Source organism: Marmota marmota, unplaced genomic scaffold, assembly GCF_001458135.2.
Source record: "Marmota marmota marmota unplaced genomic scaffold, marMar, whole genome shotgun sequence".
In the NCBI taxonomy this organism is placed as follows: Eukaryota; Metazoa; Chordata; class Mammalia; order Rodentia; family Sciuridae; genus Marmota; species Marmota marmota.
Genome location: NW_026000016.1, coordinates 47,685,718 through 47,704,784, shown reverse-complemented (window position 1 = coordinate 47,704,784; position 19,067 = coordinate 47,685,718). Strand labels below are relative to the sequence as shown.

General features: G+C 53.7%; 1 protein-coding gene across 14 annotated transcripts in view; it reads left to right on the top strand.

The window, feature by feature from the left end:
* Nucleotides 1-67: 67 nt before the first annotated feature.
* The window catches only part of Plekha6 (pleckstrin homology domain containing A6), a 142,939-nt gene continuing 123,939 nt past the window's right edge, over nucleotides 68-19,067 (top strand). For 2 of the 14 annotated variants that reach the window (XM_048809741.1, XM_048809743.1), the window contains exons 1-3: nucleotides 68-159; nucleotides 5,578-5,654; nucleotides 8,733-8,790. In XM_048809741.1, the coding sequence (XP_048665698.1) occupies nucleotides 77-159; nucleotides 5,578-5,654; nucleotides 8,733-8,790 (218 nt within the window). In that variant the 5' untranslated portion in view covers nucleotides 68-76. Of the gene's footprint in view, nucleotides 160-5,577; nucleotides 5,655-8,732; nucleotides 8,791-16,287; nucleotides 16,525-19,067 lie in introns of those variants that run through there. The other 12 variants (XM_048809746.1, XM_048809739.1, XM_015483909.2 and 9 more) reach the window with 8 other exon arrangements.

Here is a 19,067-nt window from a genome sequence, read left to right as displayed (position 1 = left end):
CGGCCGAAAGTGGGGGCGCCAGCCTGGCGCCCGGGGGAGGAGGGCAGAGAGCTAGAGGGGCTGCGGGGACACGGAGATGGCCGATGAGATTGACTGGCTGGACTTGCCGGGCCGGTGGACCTACGGAGTGGACCGCGGTGGGAGAATCTTCTTCATCAAGTACGTAGGTCTCTCTCTCCCCTCTCCTTTTTTTTTTTCATTATTTTTCTTTAAAGTTTTCCAACTTGAAAGGTGGCAGGGCTGGGGACAAGCCAGAGGGTGGAGGGTACTGGTGACTGGGACAGTGGGCATGACTAATAAGTTTATCGGGATGCCTGTTTGAATGTGTCTCCCGCCTTTTCCTCAATGGGTCAAAGTCCAGCAAAGGCTCTGTATTCCCTAGCTAGAAAGGCAGGGCAGGACAGGGAGGTGCCGCCTTTCCCTTCTCCCCTGACCACAGAGGTCCCCAGGAGGACAGCCAGACCAATGCCCAGCCTGGGATCCTTTCACCTTCTTGGGCAGAAAGATCCAAAGGTGGATCTCCAATCCTCCTCCCCTACTTGCTACCTGAACACTTCAGCTAAGTGACAAGATACAGTCCAGGAGGGGACTGAATCTGCCACCCAGTTCCTGCGTCCCCTCACCCTTGGGTTCAGTGTTCCAAAGCCAGCAGCTCTTCTCCCCTCCTGCTGGAATGTTGTCAAGGGACAGGAGAAGGTAGCCACCCGCTGCATGTGTAGCAATCTTTAGGGAGAGAGAGTCTTTGCTATTCTCAGTAATTTATTAGCACTGTTATGATAAATTCATAAACCAAAATGGCTGTGGCATAATCTCATTATAACAAAGTGGCCCTCTTTTGGCCCGCTTCTCCTATACTCATTTTTTGCCAGGATAGAAATCTTCCAATGAGATAGCAAGTCTAGAAGCACAGCATTCTGGACTGTTACCCACACTTGACATGCTTTCTCTTCTTCAAGATATTCACTCACCGGGCAAGAGAGTGAAAAGGAACCCAGAAGCAGTCCCTGCGTTGTCTAGGTGGGGGACCCAGGTCCAGAGAGACTGGAACTGCTTGTCAAAGATAAAACCACTGTCAGTCAGATCTTGGTCTAAGCCTGGCATCTATCTGCAGATTGTCCTGCCTGCTTTTCTCCATAGCAGACTGCCTTTGCAGGAGCCCAAGCGGCAGAGTGTTCTCTTGGGTGTTTGCTTAGGGCCTTTCTTTTGTAATTATTGCCACCCTTATCATAATTGATGCTGTCATTATATTATCTTAGAAATCAACTCCACGAAAGTTCTTGACCCTAGGTCAGGTTCCTAAATAACAGAACTTCTCCAGGATTAAAACCGGAGTGCCCTCCCTCAGTGGCTTGAGACTTCAGAGTCCATAAGGATCATCCGGGCCAGGAGCTATGGTGGCACCTGCCTGCAGTCCCAGCTACTCAGGAGGCTGAAGTGGGAGGATGGCTTGAGCCCAGAAGTTTGAGGGCAACATGGGGTGACCCTGTCTGGGGGCGGGGGGAAGGCTTTATTAAAAAGCTTCTTGAGTACTCTGTTGGAGATTCCTGTTCCGATCAGGGGCAGGGCCTGCGGGTCTGAATTCTCCCAGTTCCTCAGGTACTCTAGAGAAGGGGTTCATCCTTATCTTTCTTCCCAGTCTCCTGCTGACCTTCCAGCTTCTTTTTGTCTTGTATTCCACAAACACATCTGAAGCATTTACTCTTTACTGCTCACTAGGCACTGGAGATAAAAATAAATAAATAAACGACAGGGTTTTTTTTTTTTTTTGTTTTTTTTTTTTAAAGTCATCAGAAGAAAACACAAATAAGTCCTTAGGAAATCATTGGATACATTCTGGAAGCATTTATTTTGCATGAGGCTCTAGGAGAAGGGGGAAGGAAGAGCCAGCGCTGTGCGGGGAGTTCAGGGGCCTCCCCAGGAGGAGGAAGCATTTGGGCTGAGCTGGATGAAGGGTGGGAGCCAAAGGGGGCTTGGCCGCTGGGACCCGAGGAAGGACGGCACTGACCGTGTGGGACATGGATCACTAGAATCCTCTATGGGGCTCAGTAAAATGGAGTGGAGGATGCAGGGGTGCTGCAGAGGACAAGGACAAAAAGTCACAAAGGGACAGCTTGAGAGAGGCCTTACATGTTGGGCTGAGGGTTTGGACTCCATCCTGTAGGAGGGGGGAAGCCAAAGGACACTCGAGGTCTTGACAGAGTCAGATCTGCATTCAGAACGATCCTCTGGCAGCTAAAGGGGCGAAGATTTGAGGCTGGGCAGGAGGCGGGGGAGAAACTCGAACGTCGTCAGGAAGCAACGGTGAAAGTGGAAAGTTGGGAGAAAGCTGATGGGGGGCCTGAATTCAAGTGGGGAGCACAGAGGTGAAGGGGAGGGAGAGAAGGGAGAGATTTTTTTTTTTTTTAAATCAAACTCAGAGGCACTTAACTCCTGAGCCATATCCCCAGCCCTTTTTTATATTTCATTTAGAGACAGGGTCTCTCCGAGTTGCTTAGGGCCTGGCCAAGTTGCTGAGGCTGGCCTAGAACTTGCGGCCCTCCTGCCTCAGCCTTCTGAGCCACTGGGATTACAGGTGTGCGCCACTGCGCCTGGTGAAGAAAGACCTCTGTAGGGACAGGATTTTAGGAATAGGATCTACTGCCTGGATATTGTGGAGGGCAAAGATAAATCTCAGAATTTCCAGTTTGAGTTTGCCAGAGATCAGCCTCATAGGAAGAGAAACTCATTTTAGGGGGAGTGCAGGTTCAGGGGAAATACTGAGTTTGAGGTGTTGACAGACAGCTGGATAGACAGGGGTCCAGAGAGTCGTCTTGATGAAAGGAGAGTCCTAGGGGTCATTATGAAGAGGCAGGACTGCCCAGAGTGTTGGAGGGGTGGGGTGAGAAGGGCATTACTGTGTTTAGGGACAGGAAAGAGGAAAAGAGGCCAATATGGAGAACGAGGTCAAGGGGTCATGGGGTGAGCAGCACCAGGACCTGTTGGGTGTTGCCCCAGAAGGGAAGGAAGAGGGATACTGAGAAGGGGGAAGGAAGGAATGGCCAACAGTGTGGAACGTGGCAGAGAAGCCAAGGGGCCCGAGACTGGAGTGTCTGTTGGATTTAGGAACCCTGGGGGTGAGGGTGTCTTTAATGGAAAGTGGTTTCAGGGTGGGGCTGGGGACAGAAACCAACTTGCAGTGGGCTGATGCCTGGGCGGCTGGAGGCAGGGAGAGCGGGAGGGGCTCGTCTCTAAGGGGGATGTTGGGTCAGGAGGGAGAGGGATGTGACCAGAAGCTGTGGGGAGATGGTGCCAGGACAGAGTGCTCAGCGGTGGAAGACAGGATGGGGAGTGGACCAGAAAGTGATGGACCCCACGGGGGTGGGGGTGGGGGGAGAAAGTGACAGTGCATGTCTGGAATGCTCAGTGGAGTGACGTTTCTATCAGAGATGGGAAAGGAGGGGTCTGTAGCCCAGGCAGGGGATTAGCTTTGAATGGGAGAAGGCTGCCTCTTCTCCAGTGCAGAGACGGAATTAAAGGATGGGTGAGAATGTGGGTGAACTTGGGGGCAGGGTGTTTGGGCATGTTGGGAGGCCTGATGGTTTTATTTTTTCCTTCTCTTAAGAGACAGGATCAGTCGGGGTAGGTGGGGGGATGGCAGGGGGGCAGGATGGTGCTAAGGCCTGGGAACATCCAGCAAATGACTGGGGACCCTGAGGCAGATTCTAGTGGTGCTCAGGGCCCAACTGAGCTTGAGGACTGTGGACTTGGATCTTCTCAAGTCCAATTTCCTATCAGGGACTAACGAAGGAGGACAGTAGAAGGACAAGAAGAGGAAGCCGAGGGTTGTGGTGGGGGGCCGAGGATGTGATGCGGTGGTCCACAACATCCAGGTGGCGGGGAGGCAGCTGGGAAGTCCAGGGAGCCAGCAGCGTGAGTGTGAGCAGAGGTCAGGCCCCAGGGGGCTGGGAAGTCTCAGGGGAGCCAAAGAGGAGGGGTGAGGGGCTGCATTTCCCTCAAACCCTTCCCCTCCCTTGGCTTCAATCTGCCTCCCAGGATCAAAGCCCAGACCCGAGCCCAGGAATAAGGCACTTTCTCCAATGGCTCCCAGTGGCTCAGGGCTCAGGGGTCACTAGGACTGTGACTTTGTTTCTTCTTTGGTCAGTTGGGAAATCTCTTCCTGTAGCAGGTGTCCAACCTCAGAGAAAAATGAACGGGTTCTAGAAAAAGAGGGCCCGTGTCCGCACAATGTGCATGAAGAGTCATGGCAGCTTTATTTATTGTGGCCCCAAATTGAGATCAACCCGTATGTCCATCAACAGGTGAATGGATGCTTACGCTGGTGCATCCTGAACACTACTCAGCACTAAGGTGGAGTGAAATAAATTCTATAGCAAGGAACGAAAGAAGGAAGGAGGGAAGGAGGGAAAGAGGGAAGGAAGGAAGGATCAGACAAAGAAGTCCAGCTTATATGATTCCATTTATGTAAAATTCTAGAAACTCTAAAAAATACACACTAACCTAGAACAAGTGACAGAGCAGATCAGTGTTATAGGGGACCGTGGGGTCATAAGAGCTAGGGGGAGGAAGAGGTGTACAGTGGAGTTTATTTATTTATTTTAGTTATAGTTGAATACACTATCTTTAATTAATTAATTTACTTTTATGTGGTGCTGAGGATTGAACACGGGGCCTCACCTGCTAGGTGAGTGCTCTAACGCTGAGCCACAACCCCAGCCCAACAGTGGAGTTTATTGTACATCAGTCATACCTTAAAGACACAGAATGGGGTCTTGTCCTAGACCCCAAGACCACCTCTTCCTAAAGCCTGAATGTTCCAGGGCATCTGTGAGTCCTTTCCTTCGCATGCCTGAATTGACCAAGACAGGTGCCTCATGCTAGGTCACATATGACTCTGGAAAAATCTGTGTCACTTGGATCTTGGGGGCAGAGAAACATTGATGGGTTCCCGTGCCCTCAGACCTAGAGCCCAGAGTGTCTGCACTGTCCGGGAGCTGGCCTTGGAGGGTGTGAGATGTTGGAGCTGGGCATTTGTGGAGGACAGGTCTAGGTCTGAAACTGGCTTCATCACTTACTGGTTGTGACCTTGGGGGTGTCCTTTCCCCATTCTAGACCTCAGATTCATAATCTGTTTGGGAGGAAATGTCATGAGTGAAAATATACAGCCTTGCAGACACCCAGCTCCACTCACACAGCCTCTTCCCTTTCTCATGCATCAGAGAAATTGTGGGTTGGGACTTGGCTGGGAGGACCCCCACCTGACTTCTGCAGTCCCCTCCAGTGTGGCCCCTTGAGGGAAGGCTCCCCATTTTAACATCTTCCCAGGGAGCGATCCCTTCTCTGCTGGCATTCCACTTCCTGTGCCTTGCTGGAGGGGGGAGAGTAGTTGCTGCTGTGTTGTGTTGTAAGCATCCTTCCATGCACCGGTCCCCAGTGGGTTACAAATTCTTCAAGACCAGGCACCAGACCTTTGCGTGGCAGCGTCAGGGGCTCCCACGTCAGGCATCTGGATTGTTCAGGGAAGCCTTGTTCAGGGAAGCCTTTCTTGAACCTGACCCTTTCTTATTGTTCCTTCCATAGTGACGAGGAAAAGTCAACCAGCTGGGTGCACCCTGGTACAGAAGCACCCATCCAGAGTGGACACTCCTCCGGCCCAGGTAAGGAGCCCGCTGCCCCTGCCTTTGCAGTCAAGGAGGAAGCACAATCTTGAGGTGGCTACAGGAGCCCTGGGCCCCAGCTCTGCTCCCCTTCTCCATGGGTGGCCTCTACTTAGCCTGTGGGCTGCCATTTTGCAGGAGGCCGTGCTCACCTCCGGGTCTCTCCTAACTTCAACCTCCACCATCGGTATCTGGATCAGACACTGGAGGACACAGATCTCACTCCTCTCTCATCCCCTGCCTAGTCAAAGTCCCTTCTATCTTGAGGTTCCTGGACTGGGCAGAACCCAGCCCCCAGTGCTGATAGCCTGGTTGGTGATGTTCTCCATCTCTGCTGCCCATTGGCCACATGTGGGCCATGGAAATGTGGCTAGTGCTACCAAGGACCTGAATTTTTTTATTTTAATCAATTGAAATGTAAATAGCCCCTCTTGGCCGATAGGAACTCCTTCAAGCTGGCGAGAAACAGGAAAGATGAGGGGCCAAGGTCAGCACTGACTGCTCCCTGGCCCTTGGTGACCTCCCAGCCCACTGGGAAAGGTGGGACCAGACAGGCCAACAAAGCACAAAACAGTCAAAGAAAAAGGGATCCGTCTGAGTTACAGTGGGAGGGAGGCCAGGCTTGAGGAGGACTGGGGTCCTTCAAGTGACCACAGATCGACCCCTTCTGTTCTGAGTCCAGTAGGAGGAGGAGCTGTGGGCAGCATCCTGGCAGGACCTCCCACCAGCCCAGCCTTCACCTGACTGGACACCAGGCATCTGCTTCCAAGAGATGTGGTCACTCATGGGGCACAGCTGGCAGTGCTGCTCATATTGGCTTAGGGTTTCGACTCGCCCAGAGCCTATTTCTATTTTTGGTACCTGCACTCAACCACGGAGCCACATCCTAGCCCTTTTTTTTTTTTTTTTTTTGTATATTATTTAGAGAAAGGATCTTGATGAGTTGCTTAGGGCCTCACTAAGTTGCTGAGGCTGGCTCTGAACTGGCGATCCTCCTGCCTCAGCCTCCCGAGCTCCTGAGATTACAGGTGTGCACCGCTGCCCCTGGGGGTGCTTGGCTAATAAGCAAAGTGGTGCATTAAGTTCTGGAGGTGGAGAGACGCAGCTCAGGTCCTGGCTCTGCTTGCAGGTGCTTGATTCCGTATCTGAGCAACTGGGAGAGGGTTGGGAACCTCACTAGGAGGTGGCTGGGACCACACAGGAGCACTGGGAGGTAACCGCTGAAGGGAGGCCTCCTACCTCCTGGCCAAGACTCTTTTCTTCTAGGGGACTGGTGCTATTGCTGCCCCAGGGTCCTGGCCATTCAGAGTCAAGTCCACCATCACTATGGGGGATGACTAGGGGCCTGGGGCCCGTCTCTTTTGGCCAGCCAACTGGCCTTCCACAGCTGGGAAGGGGTTAAGATGCCCCCGAAGCTCGCCGGGAGGGCAGCTGCCTCGGCGGGCACTCGGCCTGGACAGGAACATAAGCGCTCTTGGTGTTGCCCAGGCAGAGAGGGCAGTGTGGAGGGAAGTTGCTAGAAAAAGGCAAGGGACATAATCCACGCTGGCCTCCTGCCCAGGCACATCACAGTGGCAGGATTATTTATGATTCTGACCCAATGGGGGATCCCTCTACTTGGGGAGGCTGCCAACCCACGCCCTTCTGAATGGGAGCATCCTCCCACAGGGACAGAGGGGAACAAGTAGCATTTATGGAGTTGCACAGAGGAAGGAGTGTGGGCTTTAAAGACAGCAGACCAGTGCTCACATCCCGGCCCAGACATTTCCTGTGTGGCTTCAAGCAAGTTGATGAACCTGTCTGGGTCTCAGTTTCCTTATCTGTCAGCAGATAGATGGGGCTGACATCTATTGTATAATAGGTGCAGATTAGAAGCACTAGCAGAGGTGACAGGCATGGCTTAGGGAAAGGAAGATTTCCTCAGGTGGTAGCAGGTGTTTCCCCGGGGCAAGTCCTGGGCAGAAGCTGGGCTCCTTAGCCATTCTGTTTTGCTGAAGCAGCAACTATGAGACTACAGACCCTTTGATAAACACAAGAGAATAAAATGGGCGACAAAAAGCTAGACCTGCCATGCCACAGGACCCAGGCTGTGCTCTGTGCAGGGTATGCCCCCAAACAGCTGAGATGACCGGGAGATGGTCAGACGAACAGAGAAGGGCCATGTCTTGTAAGATCTCCTACCCAAGGCAGATGCTTGGGCTGAACAGAAAGGTGGCTGGGAATCTCTGTCACAAGAATTCCCACCTGTTCTCCAGTCTCAGCCAGGGGACAGTGGATTCTCTAGGGCTCTCAGAAACAACCTCCTCTGCCATGGGAGGAGGGAGTCTGTGGGACAGGGCAGGGCGGCTATTTAAGGACGGTGCACAGGACACGGCATGAGTTAGTGCCTGACAGAGGCCCCTTTAAGAGGTAGAATTGTCGTACCTACCAGTGGGGTTTGCCTGGGACCCCTCCTGCCCCCGCCAAGGTCAGCTTCCTCCACAGTTTAGCCCTTGTGACTGAGATCCTGTGGTTCTCCTCTCTGAGCGTTCCGTGGGTATCTAGGTTCTGTGGGTATCGAGAGGTCATATCGCTGACCTGTGATTTGGAGACTTTGAGTCAAATTTTAGGTTCTATTTATCTGAGTCTTGGGGCAAGTGACAGCCCTTGGTCCCAGCTTCCACTTCTGTGGTATAAGGGGGCTGGTCACATGATCTTGAGGACACTTCCAGGACAACCTTGGTGGCTCACTGCTGTGCCGTAGGGGCTGGCCCGGGGCATGGCCCAGTGTGGATGCTCAGAAAAGCTTTGTTGAATGAGTGGGTGAGTCCCAGTGGTTTTTTTTCCAGTGGCTTTGCTCATTGTCAGAAGATGACCCATCCCTGCCATCTCTCTCATTATTTGTGAGAAATTTAGGTGCTAGAAGTAATAGGCAAACTAAGGTGAAATGGTTGCTTGGACCCCCGCCGCTGCTCTTGGGACCTCCCTGCCTCTCCAGGCCCAGGCCTCCTGAGCGAGGTTGCTTGGTGAGGCCGACGGGGACAGGTGGAGTCCGAGCCTTCTGGAGCCTTCTCATCCTGTGATTTTGCTTCCTGGCAGGTTTGCCCAAGGGCTGGGAGATGGATTCTACGAAGGAAGGAGCCGTGTATTTCATCAAGTGAGTAAGATGGAGTTTCCTTTCTGATCTCGCCGTTGATCTTACTTTTGTCCTTGTCACCGATGTCACCTCTGGAGGGGGAGGTGATTAAAAAGGTCTGGTTATTCGTCAAAGGCATCTTTGGGTCTGTGAGTGGCCAGGAAGGCACCCTAGGCCTCAGAGTGCTGCAGAGAGAGAGGCCTGTCTGTCTGTCTGTCTGTGTTGACGTTGGCCTGGGCATGGCTGGTGTCAATCACGGAAAGTTCTCCGGGGCGGGGTGGGTGGGGCACTGGGCTGGGCTGCACAGGTGGAAGGAGATGGCCCAACCAAGCGGAGGAGAGCGTTCTGGACAAACCAGACAGTGGTGGAGAGGCAGGAGCTGGGGCAGCGGGGCACAGGGGAGGAAGGTGGAGCCCAAGGGGCAGGTGTGTGGTGTTCACTGAGAAGACAGGCTGCGGTGGCCAGGCCAGGCTCAGCTTTCTTGCTCCTGGACGGGGGCACCTGTGATTCTGGGTGGAGGGGTGTGTGTGTCCAGGCCCCTGGGGGTGGGGCAGCCCTGACTTTTCCCAGTTGAAGCCGCTCCTCGGGGAGCCACCCTGGACTTCACAGGGATGCAGAGGACACAGCTCTGTGGGCTGCTTGGTCCACACCACTCGCTTGGACTCATTTCCCTCCGCTTGGCCTCAGTCTCCCCGCCTCCCAGCCAGGCTGGGTCCTGGCTTCCTTCCCATGGGTGAGGCCCAGCATGCTCAGGCCTGCGGGCTCCCCGCCTGCTCTGCCCCCTGAATCTGCAGATGGCAGGGCGCTAATGCCTGGTGGACGGGGCCCGGCTCCACCGAGGGAGCCACAGTCCACCCAGGACAGCGGACCCTTTCCCTCCCTCTCCTCTCTGAAATTCTCATCCACCAACACCCTGAGAGGTCCCCTTTCCATCCCCCAGCTCAAGACTGGCCATATTTTTAAAAGCAAAAAGCTCTTATGAATGATCTGTTTTGGAAACTGTCCTGCTAACGCATGGCTCTTACAGCCTGAATTTCCCTAAAATTAAATCTAAATCCTTCCTGATTCAGTTAAGAGAGCTGTTCCTTTGCTGGACACAGGAACAGGGGCACACACCAGCTACTCAGGAGGCTGAGGCAGGAGAATTGCAAGTCTGAGGTCAGCCTAGGCAATTTAATGAGACCCTGTCTCAAAATAAAAAATAAAAAGGTCTGGGGGTGGTAAAAAAGATCTCTGGGCTCAATCCCTAGTGTCTCTCTCTCTCTTTCTCTCTCTCTCACACACACACACTATATATATATATATATATATTTTTTTTTTTCTTTCTTCTAGAAACCATCCTAATATTCCTGGATGTACAGAGTATACATTTGGTTCTTGAGACAGTTTATTAAGCACTTTTACGATGTTACCTCTTTCCACCTCTCCTTAAAAAACCTACCTCTGAGCCAGGAGTGGTGGTGCACGCCTATAACCTCAGCAGCTCCGAAGGCTGAGGCAGGAGGATCACAAGTTTGAGACCAACCCCAGCAACTTAGTGAGACCTTCTCTCAAAATAAAAAATAAAAGGGGCTGGGGATGTGGCTCGGTGGTAAAGTATCCCTGGGTTCAATCCCAGGTACCAAAAAAACCAAAAAACTTATCTAGTGTTCTCTGCTCACCTCCCTGGTCTCCTCCCATAACTGGCCTGCTATACAGACTTTCTTGTTTCCTTCCTTCCATGTCAAACTCATCCCTACCTCAGGACCTTTGCACGTGTTGACCCCTCTACCTGGGAGCACTCCTCTCCTGTTTCTGCCCATCTGGGGAGGCCCTTCCTGATGAGTCCCTCTGAGGTCTCTGCCTCTCCTCTCTCACTCTTTTTTTTTTTCTTCATCGCTCCTAGCACTACTGAAACATTAGAAAGTGCATGTGTTTACTTATTCATTGCTAATGTTCCCTGCTGTCACGTGACCCTTAAGAGCCCATCCTGGTGGTGGTGGTTTCTGGTACGTGTTGGGAACCTAATACTTGCTGAAATGAAAGAAAGAATGAGAAAGCACAGGGAGTAAACTGCAGAAGCATAATTAATTCCTCCTCCAACTGCCATCTGGGAGCTTGCTCCTGAGCCCCTCGATTGTGTAGACGTGCCCCCCTCCTCTTTCTCTGCTCTGTTCCTTCCCCACAAGGCAGGACCCCAGAGATCCCCCCCCCCTGCTCCCCCTCCCGGGGGTGCTCACCCCTCCCCCTCTGGCCCCACCGCCTTGTCATATCCCTGCAGCCACTGTCAAGGGCACCTGGAGCTCACCTGGTCATTCCTGCAGCTGCTCTGTGGCTCCTCCTGCCTCTGGCCCTGGTGCTGCAAGAGTATTTTTTGGGGGAGAGGTGGGGTACAAATTTGTTCCTATCATTCTCCGTTTCCTTCTCTAGGCACTTAAAGGGCGTCATGATCTGGCTCCTGCCTCCCTTCCCAGCCTCACCTCCCACACTACCAGTCTGCTGATTAACCCTCTCCTGTAGCCACACCGAGCCCTTGTGGGTCCCTCCACACACACCTGCTTCCCAGCATCTGAGCCCTTGTGAGTGCTGCTCCCTCTTCCAACATGGCTCGGGTCCACTGAGGACAACTTCTCTTCCTTCAGACCCTGCCCAGGACCTCCCTCCTTCAGGGATGCCCTCCTGCATTTAATTGTTTCTATGTGTATCCTTTTACCTCCATCTGTAATCTTCCAGCCCGAGTGTGCATCCAGGTCATGGAGGGTTTATTGAAAACCGATTGCTGGGCTCTGCCCTAGCGTTTCTGATTCAAGGGGTCTGTACTTTGCATTTTCAGTAGGTTTCTGGGTGACCCTGATGCTGCTGTTCTGGGGACCACGCGATGGGGAAGCGCTGGTCTAGATGGGAAACTCTTCAAGGGCAGGGGCGACACAGCGTGGCCAGGAAGTCTGGGACATAGATGAAATTGTCCTATCACATATTGTAATGAAGTGTCGGCCGCCATTCATCTAGTGTCCCCGTATCCGGACGCGGTGGCTGTTCTGTATCAGCAGCAGCAGGAGCGGCTCAGAGCTGAGCGCTTTAGCGTGTTCTCTCCTCAGTCCTCGCCAGCTCCTAACTATTTTTGCAAACAACTAGGAAACCCAGACCGTAAATAAATTGTTCAAGGTTGTGGAGCTGGGAGGAAGTCAGGCTGGGAGGCAGCCGGTGCTGCAGGATTTCCCAGGCTGTGACCCTAACGTAATGCCACGCTCTTCCCCCCAGGCCCGGACAAGGAACGCACCCAAGAACCCTTAGTAAAAAGTGAGTGGACGACTCTGGTCCACCTTCCTTATTTTCACATTTCCCTCCATAATCCATTCCCACTCTGGTTTTTTAAAAAAATTTTATTTGTTCTTTTTTTAGTTGTACATGACAGTAGAATGTATTTTGACAGATCATCCACACACGGAGCATCACTTCCCGTTCTTGTGGTTGTACGTGATGTGGAGTCACACTGGCCGTGTGTTCATCGCGAACAGAGGAAAGTGATGTCCCATTCATTCTACTGTCTTTCCCATTCCCATCCTCCTTCCATCCATTTACTGGCAAATGCCATAATTTCATTCTTCTTTATGACTGAGTAATATTCTATTGTGTGATACATACCGCATTCCTTTTATCCATTCATCTGTTGAAGAGGCACCTAGATTGGTTTCATAGCTTAGCCATTGTGAATGGAGCTACTATAAACATTGATGTGGCCCCCATCACTAAAGTATGCTGATTTTAAGTCTTTTGCCTATCCAGATATATGACATTGTGTTGGTAGATGAATTAGAAACTCTGAGGACCCAAGACATGGATCCCAAGAGGTAATAATAAAACCGAGATATCCAGACATATTCTTCGAATATGGATGGATCAATTTCAATAACCAAATACTGACATTTTCCCAGGATCTAACAAGCATGATAATTGTGTTTCAGTAAGCTCTTTCCTTCATGGTGTCTGGGGCGGGGGGGTTCACATGGTACCCACAAGTGATGTATTACTCCAGTGTATCTGCAGTTTGAAGGTGTCGTTTGCCAGGAAGGAGAGTGTGGGGAGAAAAGGAAAGCGAAAGGTGAAAAGGTGGGTAAGGAGATTTGGGCCACACACCAGAGTGTGTGTGGGTGTGGTGGTGCACACCTGGAAGCTCAGCTACTCCGGAAGGCTAAGGCAGGATGGCAAGTTCCAGTTTGCCAGTCTGGGCAACTTAGTGAGATCCTGTCTGAAAATTTTTTTAAAAGGGGCGGGGCTGAGAATTCACCGGTAAAGTTCCCCGGGTTCAATCCCCAGTACCTGGGGAAAGGAGAGGGAAAGAGAGATGGGTAAAGCCCATTACCAAGCACGTATGCATTTTCCATCTTGTCCACAAGAGGGCGCCAGAGCACACATGATCAGCCACATCCGGCCTTTAGGGGTTTGCTCCATGGTGACCCACAGATTCTCTCCAGGCTTATGGTGCTGCCTTCCAGGAGCTGACAGGGCCATCTTGACCCTCCCCTGCCACTACTCAACCACCGTAGGTCTGGTGGACTTCTTTCTGAATCCTAAAGATCTGGCTAGGTGCCACCTATTCCTGACCAATAAGAATTCTCTTCTGGGGCCTTGTGTCCTTTCTGGCTCCCTGCTCGAGCACCCCGCTGTAGGACAGAATCAGTTCTGTCTCCAAGGGCGGCTTTTCCTCTCTCTCCAGAGTCAGCAGGGGAGGAGATGTGACAGGGACACGTCCTGCAGAGACACATCCCTGATAAACCCCAGCTGCTGCTCCACCCAGGGAGCCCCACCCAGCCCTGTCACTTCTTCCTTGTGGTCTGAACACCTTCTCCAAGAATGTGCCAGAATCCTCAGGTGGCACATGGTGAGCTGGGCAGCACCAGCCTGGGGGCTGCTCGGAACCGAGGTATTGGAGCCAGTACTCTCTCCCATGTGCCGAAGGGCTGGGCGGTGACACTCAAGTGACCCCTAAAAGGCTGTGCTGGATAGCCGAGAGTCCATACAGACCCCACCTGTGGGACCCTAGAGGAGGCCCAGGAAGTGAGGTGCACTAAGACTGTTCTGTTGTCTCCAGAAGGCAGGCAGGTGGAAAGTCACAGGTAGCAATTCTGGCCCTAGCAGCTCTGTCCTCAGAAAGAAAGATATAGGGAAGGAGGAGGAAGGTGGTCTGAGCTCCATTTGCAGGTGAGGAAAACTGAGGCTCAGCTGAGAAGAAGCTGGTTCCCAGGCACTGAGTTAGGGATGGAGCTGTGGTTGGCCATCAGAGACCCAAGCTGGCTCCCCTCGCTGCTCCCCATGCGGAGGGAGGGAGGCCCATGTGGATAAGGTCCAGGGTGAGGAGTGGGTGCTGAGGGACAGTGAATCCATCCGTCTAATGGCCACCCATGTGGCGTGGGGCATCCATGACACTTCAAGTGTTCAGAGACTGAATAGCGACTGAGAAGTTGAACTTGATCCTGAGCCACAGGGGCAAGTCTAGAGCAGAGGCGGGACCTCAGAGAAGCTTTCTTTGGAATCCTGTCCCCCTCATCCCTCCTCCGCAGCCTTCTCTACTGGGCTGACAGGGAGAGAATTTAGATTGGGACAAAGGACTCTGCCCTCTCTGCTGCACTTCACTGGTCCTTGCTGGAACCCCGATGCCACCCTGATGCTGCCTTCACCACGTGGCTCCTCACGGTGAAGTCACGGTACCCGCCCGTCCTCCCCTGGGCCTCTCATTCCCCTTGAGCCCATGGGTACCCAGAAGTGTGACCAGTCTGTCTCGGGCTTCTTGGAGGATCCAGGGCCTCCACTGCCGCCCTTGCCCTCTGTCTGCCAGAGAGGAAACCCTCCCAGCAGGCCCGTCTGTCAGCCACTTCTCCAGCTGCCTGAGGATTCTAGGGGCTGGGGGCTAGGGTCCTTGTCCCCTTCCCACACTCGTCCCAGGGACTGTAATCTCTCGCTCCAGCCCCACTTTGCTTCATAAGTTCAAGGCCAGAGACCTCTGGGACCCTTCATCTTTGGCTACCTGGAAGCAGGCTCTCCCCCCTGCCTGGGCCAGGCAGCCTTGCCAAGTCCTGCAGAGCCAGGCAGGTGAGATGGGCTGAATCCATCCTGCCTGGCGCTGGGCCCTTGCTCCCATCTTCCCTGCGCCTTCAATGAGCGGCTTTCTAGAGCCCTGGCCTGACATCTCGGCCAGGCTGTGGACAGGGGAAAAGGTGGCCAAGGGACCCCCTCCACCAGGACCTCTAGGCTGTGAATGCTTCTCTGGCCTGAGAGTCCCAGTTCCGCGCGGCCTGCTCTGGGCTGGAAGTCCCTGCAGTACCTCCCCAGGCTCCTGACTGCACTCTCTCTGGTGTATGGCCCAAATCTCCTCAATGTCCCCCATCCCAACTAACAAGGCTCCTCCTGGGCTCTGGGAGGGAGGTCATCTTCTACTCCTTTCAAAGCAGATTCTTTTTAAAGAAAAGGCTTCGGCAGGTTTAAAAACAAACGATCACAGTAAGAGACTCAATCATATTCAAAGTGAAGAGAGGCTTAATTTTTTTTGTACCAACTTTGATAACAAATAAAGACAAATTACACATGGGTGGGGGCCTGGTGGGCACCCTTTGGTTCTGTTTTCAGAAGTGACCGCAGGCGCTCATTGGTTCTGTCTCCAATTCGGGGTGTAAGGGCGGGGGGGACTGAGGCCAGTGAGCCTGCCTGTGGGTTGACTTGAGAACCCTCCCTTTTCTCCCCATCTTTCTGGACCTGGTTATGAAGTCAGTAGTGTTTCCGTGATGCTTGCCCATTGGCACCGAGAATCATATTTTTCCAGCATCCACAGGGGTGTGCAGAGAGGGAAACTGAGGCAGAGCAAGAATGAGAGAATACAAGGGAAGGGGAACATCTTTGTCTACCGCAGAAGCAGGGCCACAGTGCTCTTGTCCGAGCGCTTCTGCCTTTGACCATCCGTAATGCAGAACCCAGGTGCCCCCTGGCTTGGCTAGCATTCTCGTTCAAGGTCACTGGAGACCAATTTGGGCTGAGGACTAGGAGACCCTGGTGTCTTACAAAGGTCTCCAGCCACCTCTACATGTTGCTTCTTTAAATCCATTGGGCTGGGGCAGTAGAAGCAGCAGGGTCCCAACCGAGCCCTCCTGACCCCAGAAACATGCTCCTCTCTGGGGTGGGCAGCCACAGGGCTGAAAGGTGACCACGGGCAGGCTGGGTGCAGGAGGCTGCAGCCGAGGCCCCCCAGGCAGTTTCTGGCTCCCTGCAGTCCCTTGTGGGAAGGTGCTAGGAATGCAGCTGGCCCAGCTGCCCTTTGGGGGGCAGTCTTGTCCCTGTGGTGGGAGGCCAGGGAGGGTGGGCCGAACCACCCCATCCTCTCCCTGGCGGGTTGGCTGCAAGGGTGGTTAGCAGCTTGTCACTGGTGTGGATGGAGTTAAACCTTTTCCAGGACTATTTACTTCTGATCCTAAGTGACAGCTTGGGGAGGGAGAGTCACGTGGCCCTGAAATCCCCGCGGGAGCCGATAGAGCATGCCCAGCTGCTTCTGCCTGGGAAAGATGCTGGGTCCTGCAGTAACCACAACAGCATCCTCTCCCTGCGCCAGGGACCTGCCAGCCGGAGAGATGACTGATTAGATCAGATTAGATCCAGAGCCCCGCTCTTCAGAAGGGGGCCCCCAGGGGCAGGGGAGGAGGACCCCAGCTGGCTTGAGCTGGGGGAGGGGTGCCTTGGGGCTGGCAGAGTTAGCGCTCTCAGCACGGATCACACCTCTGAAGCAAGTCGGTGAGTCTGTTTGGAGGCATCAGATGGATGAGGTGGGAGGAGGGAGGTTGGGCTCCGGACAGGCTGGCAGCCACCTGCCTGGCGTGTGAGCCCGGGCTCTGTGCACTGCGGTTCCCTTGCCTTCCCCATCCCTCATCCTTGGCAGCATTACTTGGGGATCATGGATGCTGAGAATGCTAATTATAGACCTCTTGGTGCCCCCAGCTCCCTCCAGAATCCCCCAGTAAGGACTGATGCTGTTTGAATTGATTACATTTGAGTTGCTTCCCCTGGGCTAGAGCAGCTTTGGGGCTGCTGCCTCCAAGGGTCCAGCTGGGCCCCCAGCCTGGCTGCAGCGCAGAGGCCACCAGCCCCACCCTGCCTCTACCCATGGAATGAGTGAAAGGCCAGCAGGGAGGAGCTGTGGAGGGGGGTTCCCAGGGTCGGGCTCAGGTCAGCCCCAAGACTCAGCCTCCTCAGTGGGAGGGGTCCGAGTGCCTCCTTCTCAGGGCTCAGAGGTTGGGGCCAAGGGCTGGCGTCTCAGATTTATGGGAAGCTCCCGAAGGAGCCGATCTGGTGCGTGGACAGGGGATGGTGGGAATGAGGGGCCAGCGGACATAATGATGGACCAGGATGTCACCAGCTGAGAGCCCCAGGGTTATTGTGTGAGGCACTTAGAGAGGGAGGGAGGTTGGGGAACTGGCCAGTGAGGGGCAAGGGGAGCTGGGGTGGAGGGGAAGGGAAGGGAAAGGAGAAGAAGCAACTGGCAGATGCCCTTTGAGACCGCAGGCCAGCCATGGCAGGGGGGAGGAGGGGGAGAGCCAGAATGCTGGGTGAGCAGCCCTGGGGAGCCCTGGGGTGGTGGGGAGGAGGACTGAGCGCAGATTCAGTGTCGGAGGAGGTGTGGCCTTCAGGGCTGGACAGTTCTCCCCAAATCCCTTTAGACCCCTTGCTCTCTATCTGGCAGCTGGTGCAGGCCACCGAGGATCTCCTGCATGCAGGGGGAGCCCTGAGTAGCAGCCTCTGCCCCAATCCCCGGTCCAGATGGCGGCAGGGGCATTGCAGGTGCCTGCCCTAAATCCCCCAAATCCCCTCTTTCTTGCGCTGGGGAGGTTTCCGCAGGCGCTGACTGTCCAATCTTCAGCTCCAGCCTCTGAGCTGCTGCATTTTAGCCTGGGCAGGAGACGGGCAGATCCTGTTGGTGGAGAGGAGGGGGTAGGAGGGAGGTGCCACCGAGGCTCGGCTCTGCTCCGACAGCAGCCTGCGGCTCGGCCTGTCTCCAGGAGGCGGTGGCAGGAGGGGCTGGGGCGCCCTGCCTGGCACAGCCACGGGGCTTTCCTTACGGAAACAAGCGGGGTTCTGTGTCTCCGCACAAGGGCACAGAGTGCTGGGCTGCCGATATGAATTATTAAAAGTCCTCGGCTCCCCGATCGCCGGCGAGGTGATGAATGTGTTAGCGCGGGTGTGGGATTAATCCTGGGGGCTGCTGCACGGGCTGGGAGACAAAGGGGACTTTTTTTTTTTCCTCCCTGGGTTCGGCTTTTCCTTTTTCACAGGGAGGCAATGGTGCAGGACGTATTACATAGATAATTGCTTTAGTGTGTCTGCCTGGATTATTGAGTTGGATCCTTCCTGCTCCGTGTAAATGAAGTAATTACTGGGGAAGGCGGAGAGCCAGGCAGCCCGCCCTGGCTCCCGGGCTGACATCACAGCCCCGCCTTGCCCAGGCCCATCCGCAGCCGCGGGCTTAGCAGAGGGTGGCCCAGGGATCGGCGTGGAAGGCGCCCCAAATAGGGGTGGTGTCACCCGATGCTGGACAGGCTGAGGCTCTCTGAGCCTGTTGTGCATCCACTGGGGTCATTGGGCACTGATACTGCTTTGCCGCCCTGGGTCCCCGGCAGTGCATCAAGAGGAGGTCAGAGCTAAACACGGGGACAGCTTAGCTTGCTGCTAAGCACTTGCAGTGCTCACAATCTGCAAAGCTCAGGCAGAGGCTTAGGAGCTCTGGAAGCCAGGCTCTGTGAGATGGCTTCTGCAAGCCAGTCTCTGGCCAATTAGAAAACTCCCAGGGAGGAGCGAACTTTATTTTGGGGAAACATTTAAAGTGAAGAGCAGAAAGAAGGAAGTGTATTCCCTTGCAATTTCTTAGTTCCAGAGGGCTCCTGGTCAGCATCACCACTTCCAGATGCCCCTGGGAAAATGTTTTTCTCAAGCCCAGTTGAGCCTATGCCAGCCTCACTTGGGAAATACCAGCGGCAGGGAGCTTATACCCTTGCTAGCAGCTTCCTGCATGGTGGGAACATTCTTCTGCACTGAATCAAAACCTACCCTTGCCTCGGTTCCACCTTTGGTTCTGATTCTTTGAAGCCACACAGATCAAGCCAGCCCTTTTTTACATGATGATTAAAAAAAAATAGCTTTCTTATTAAATAGCATATCATGGTCAGCAAGTATGGAATTAATGTATTTTACATGGCTGTTTCTGTATTAGACATTTAGGTTGTTAGCTTCATTTCCTTTTACAAATAACTCAATATGAACATTTTTTTTTTTTTTTTTTTTTT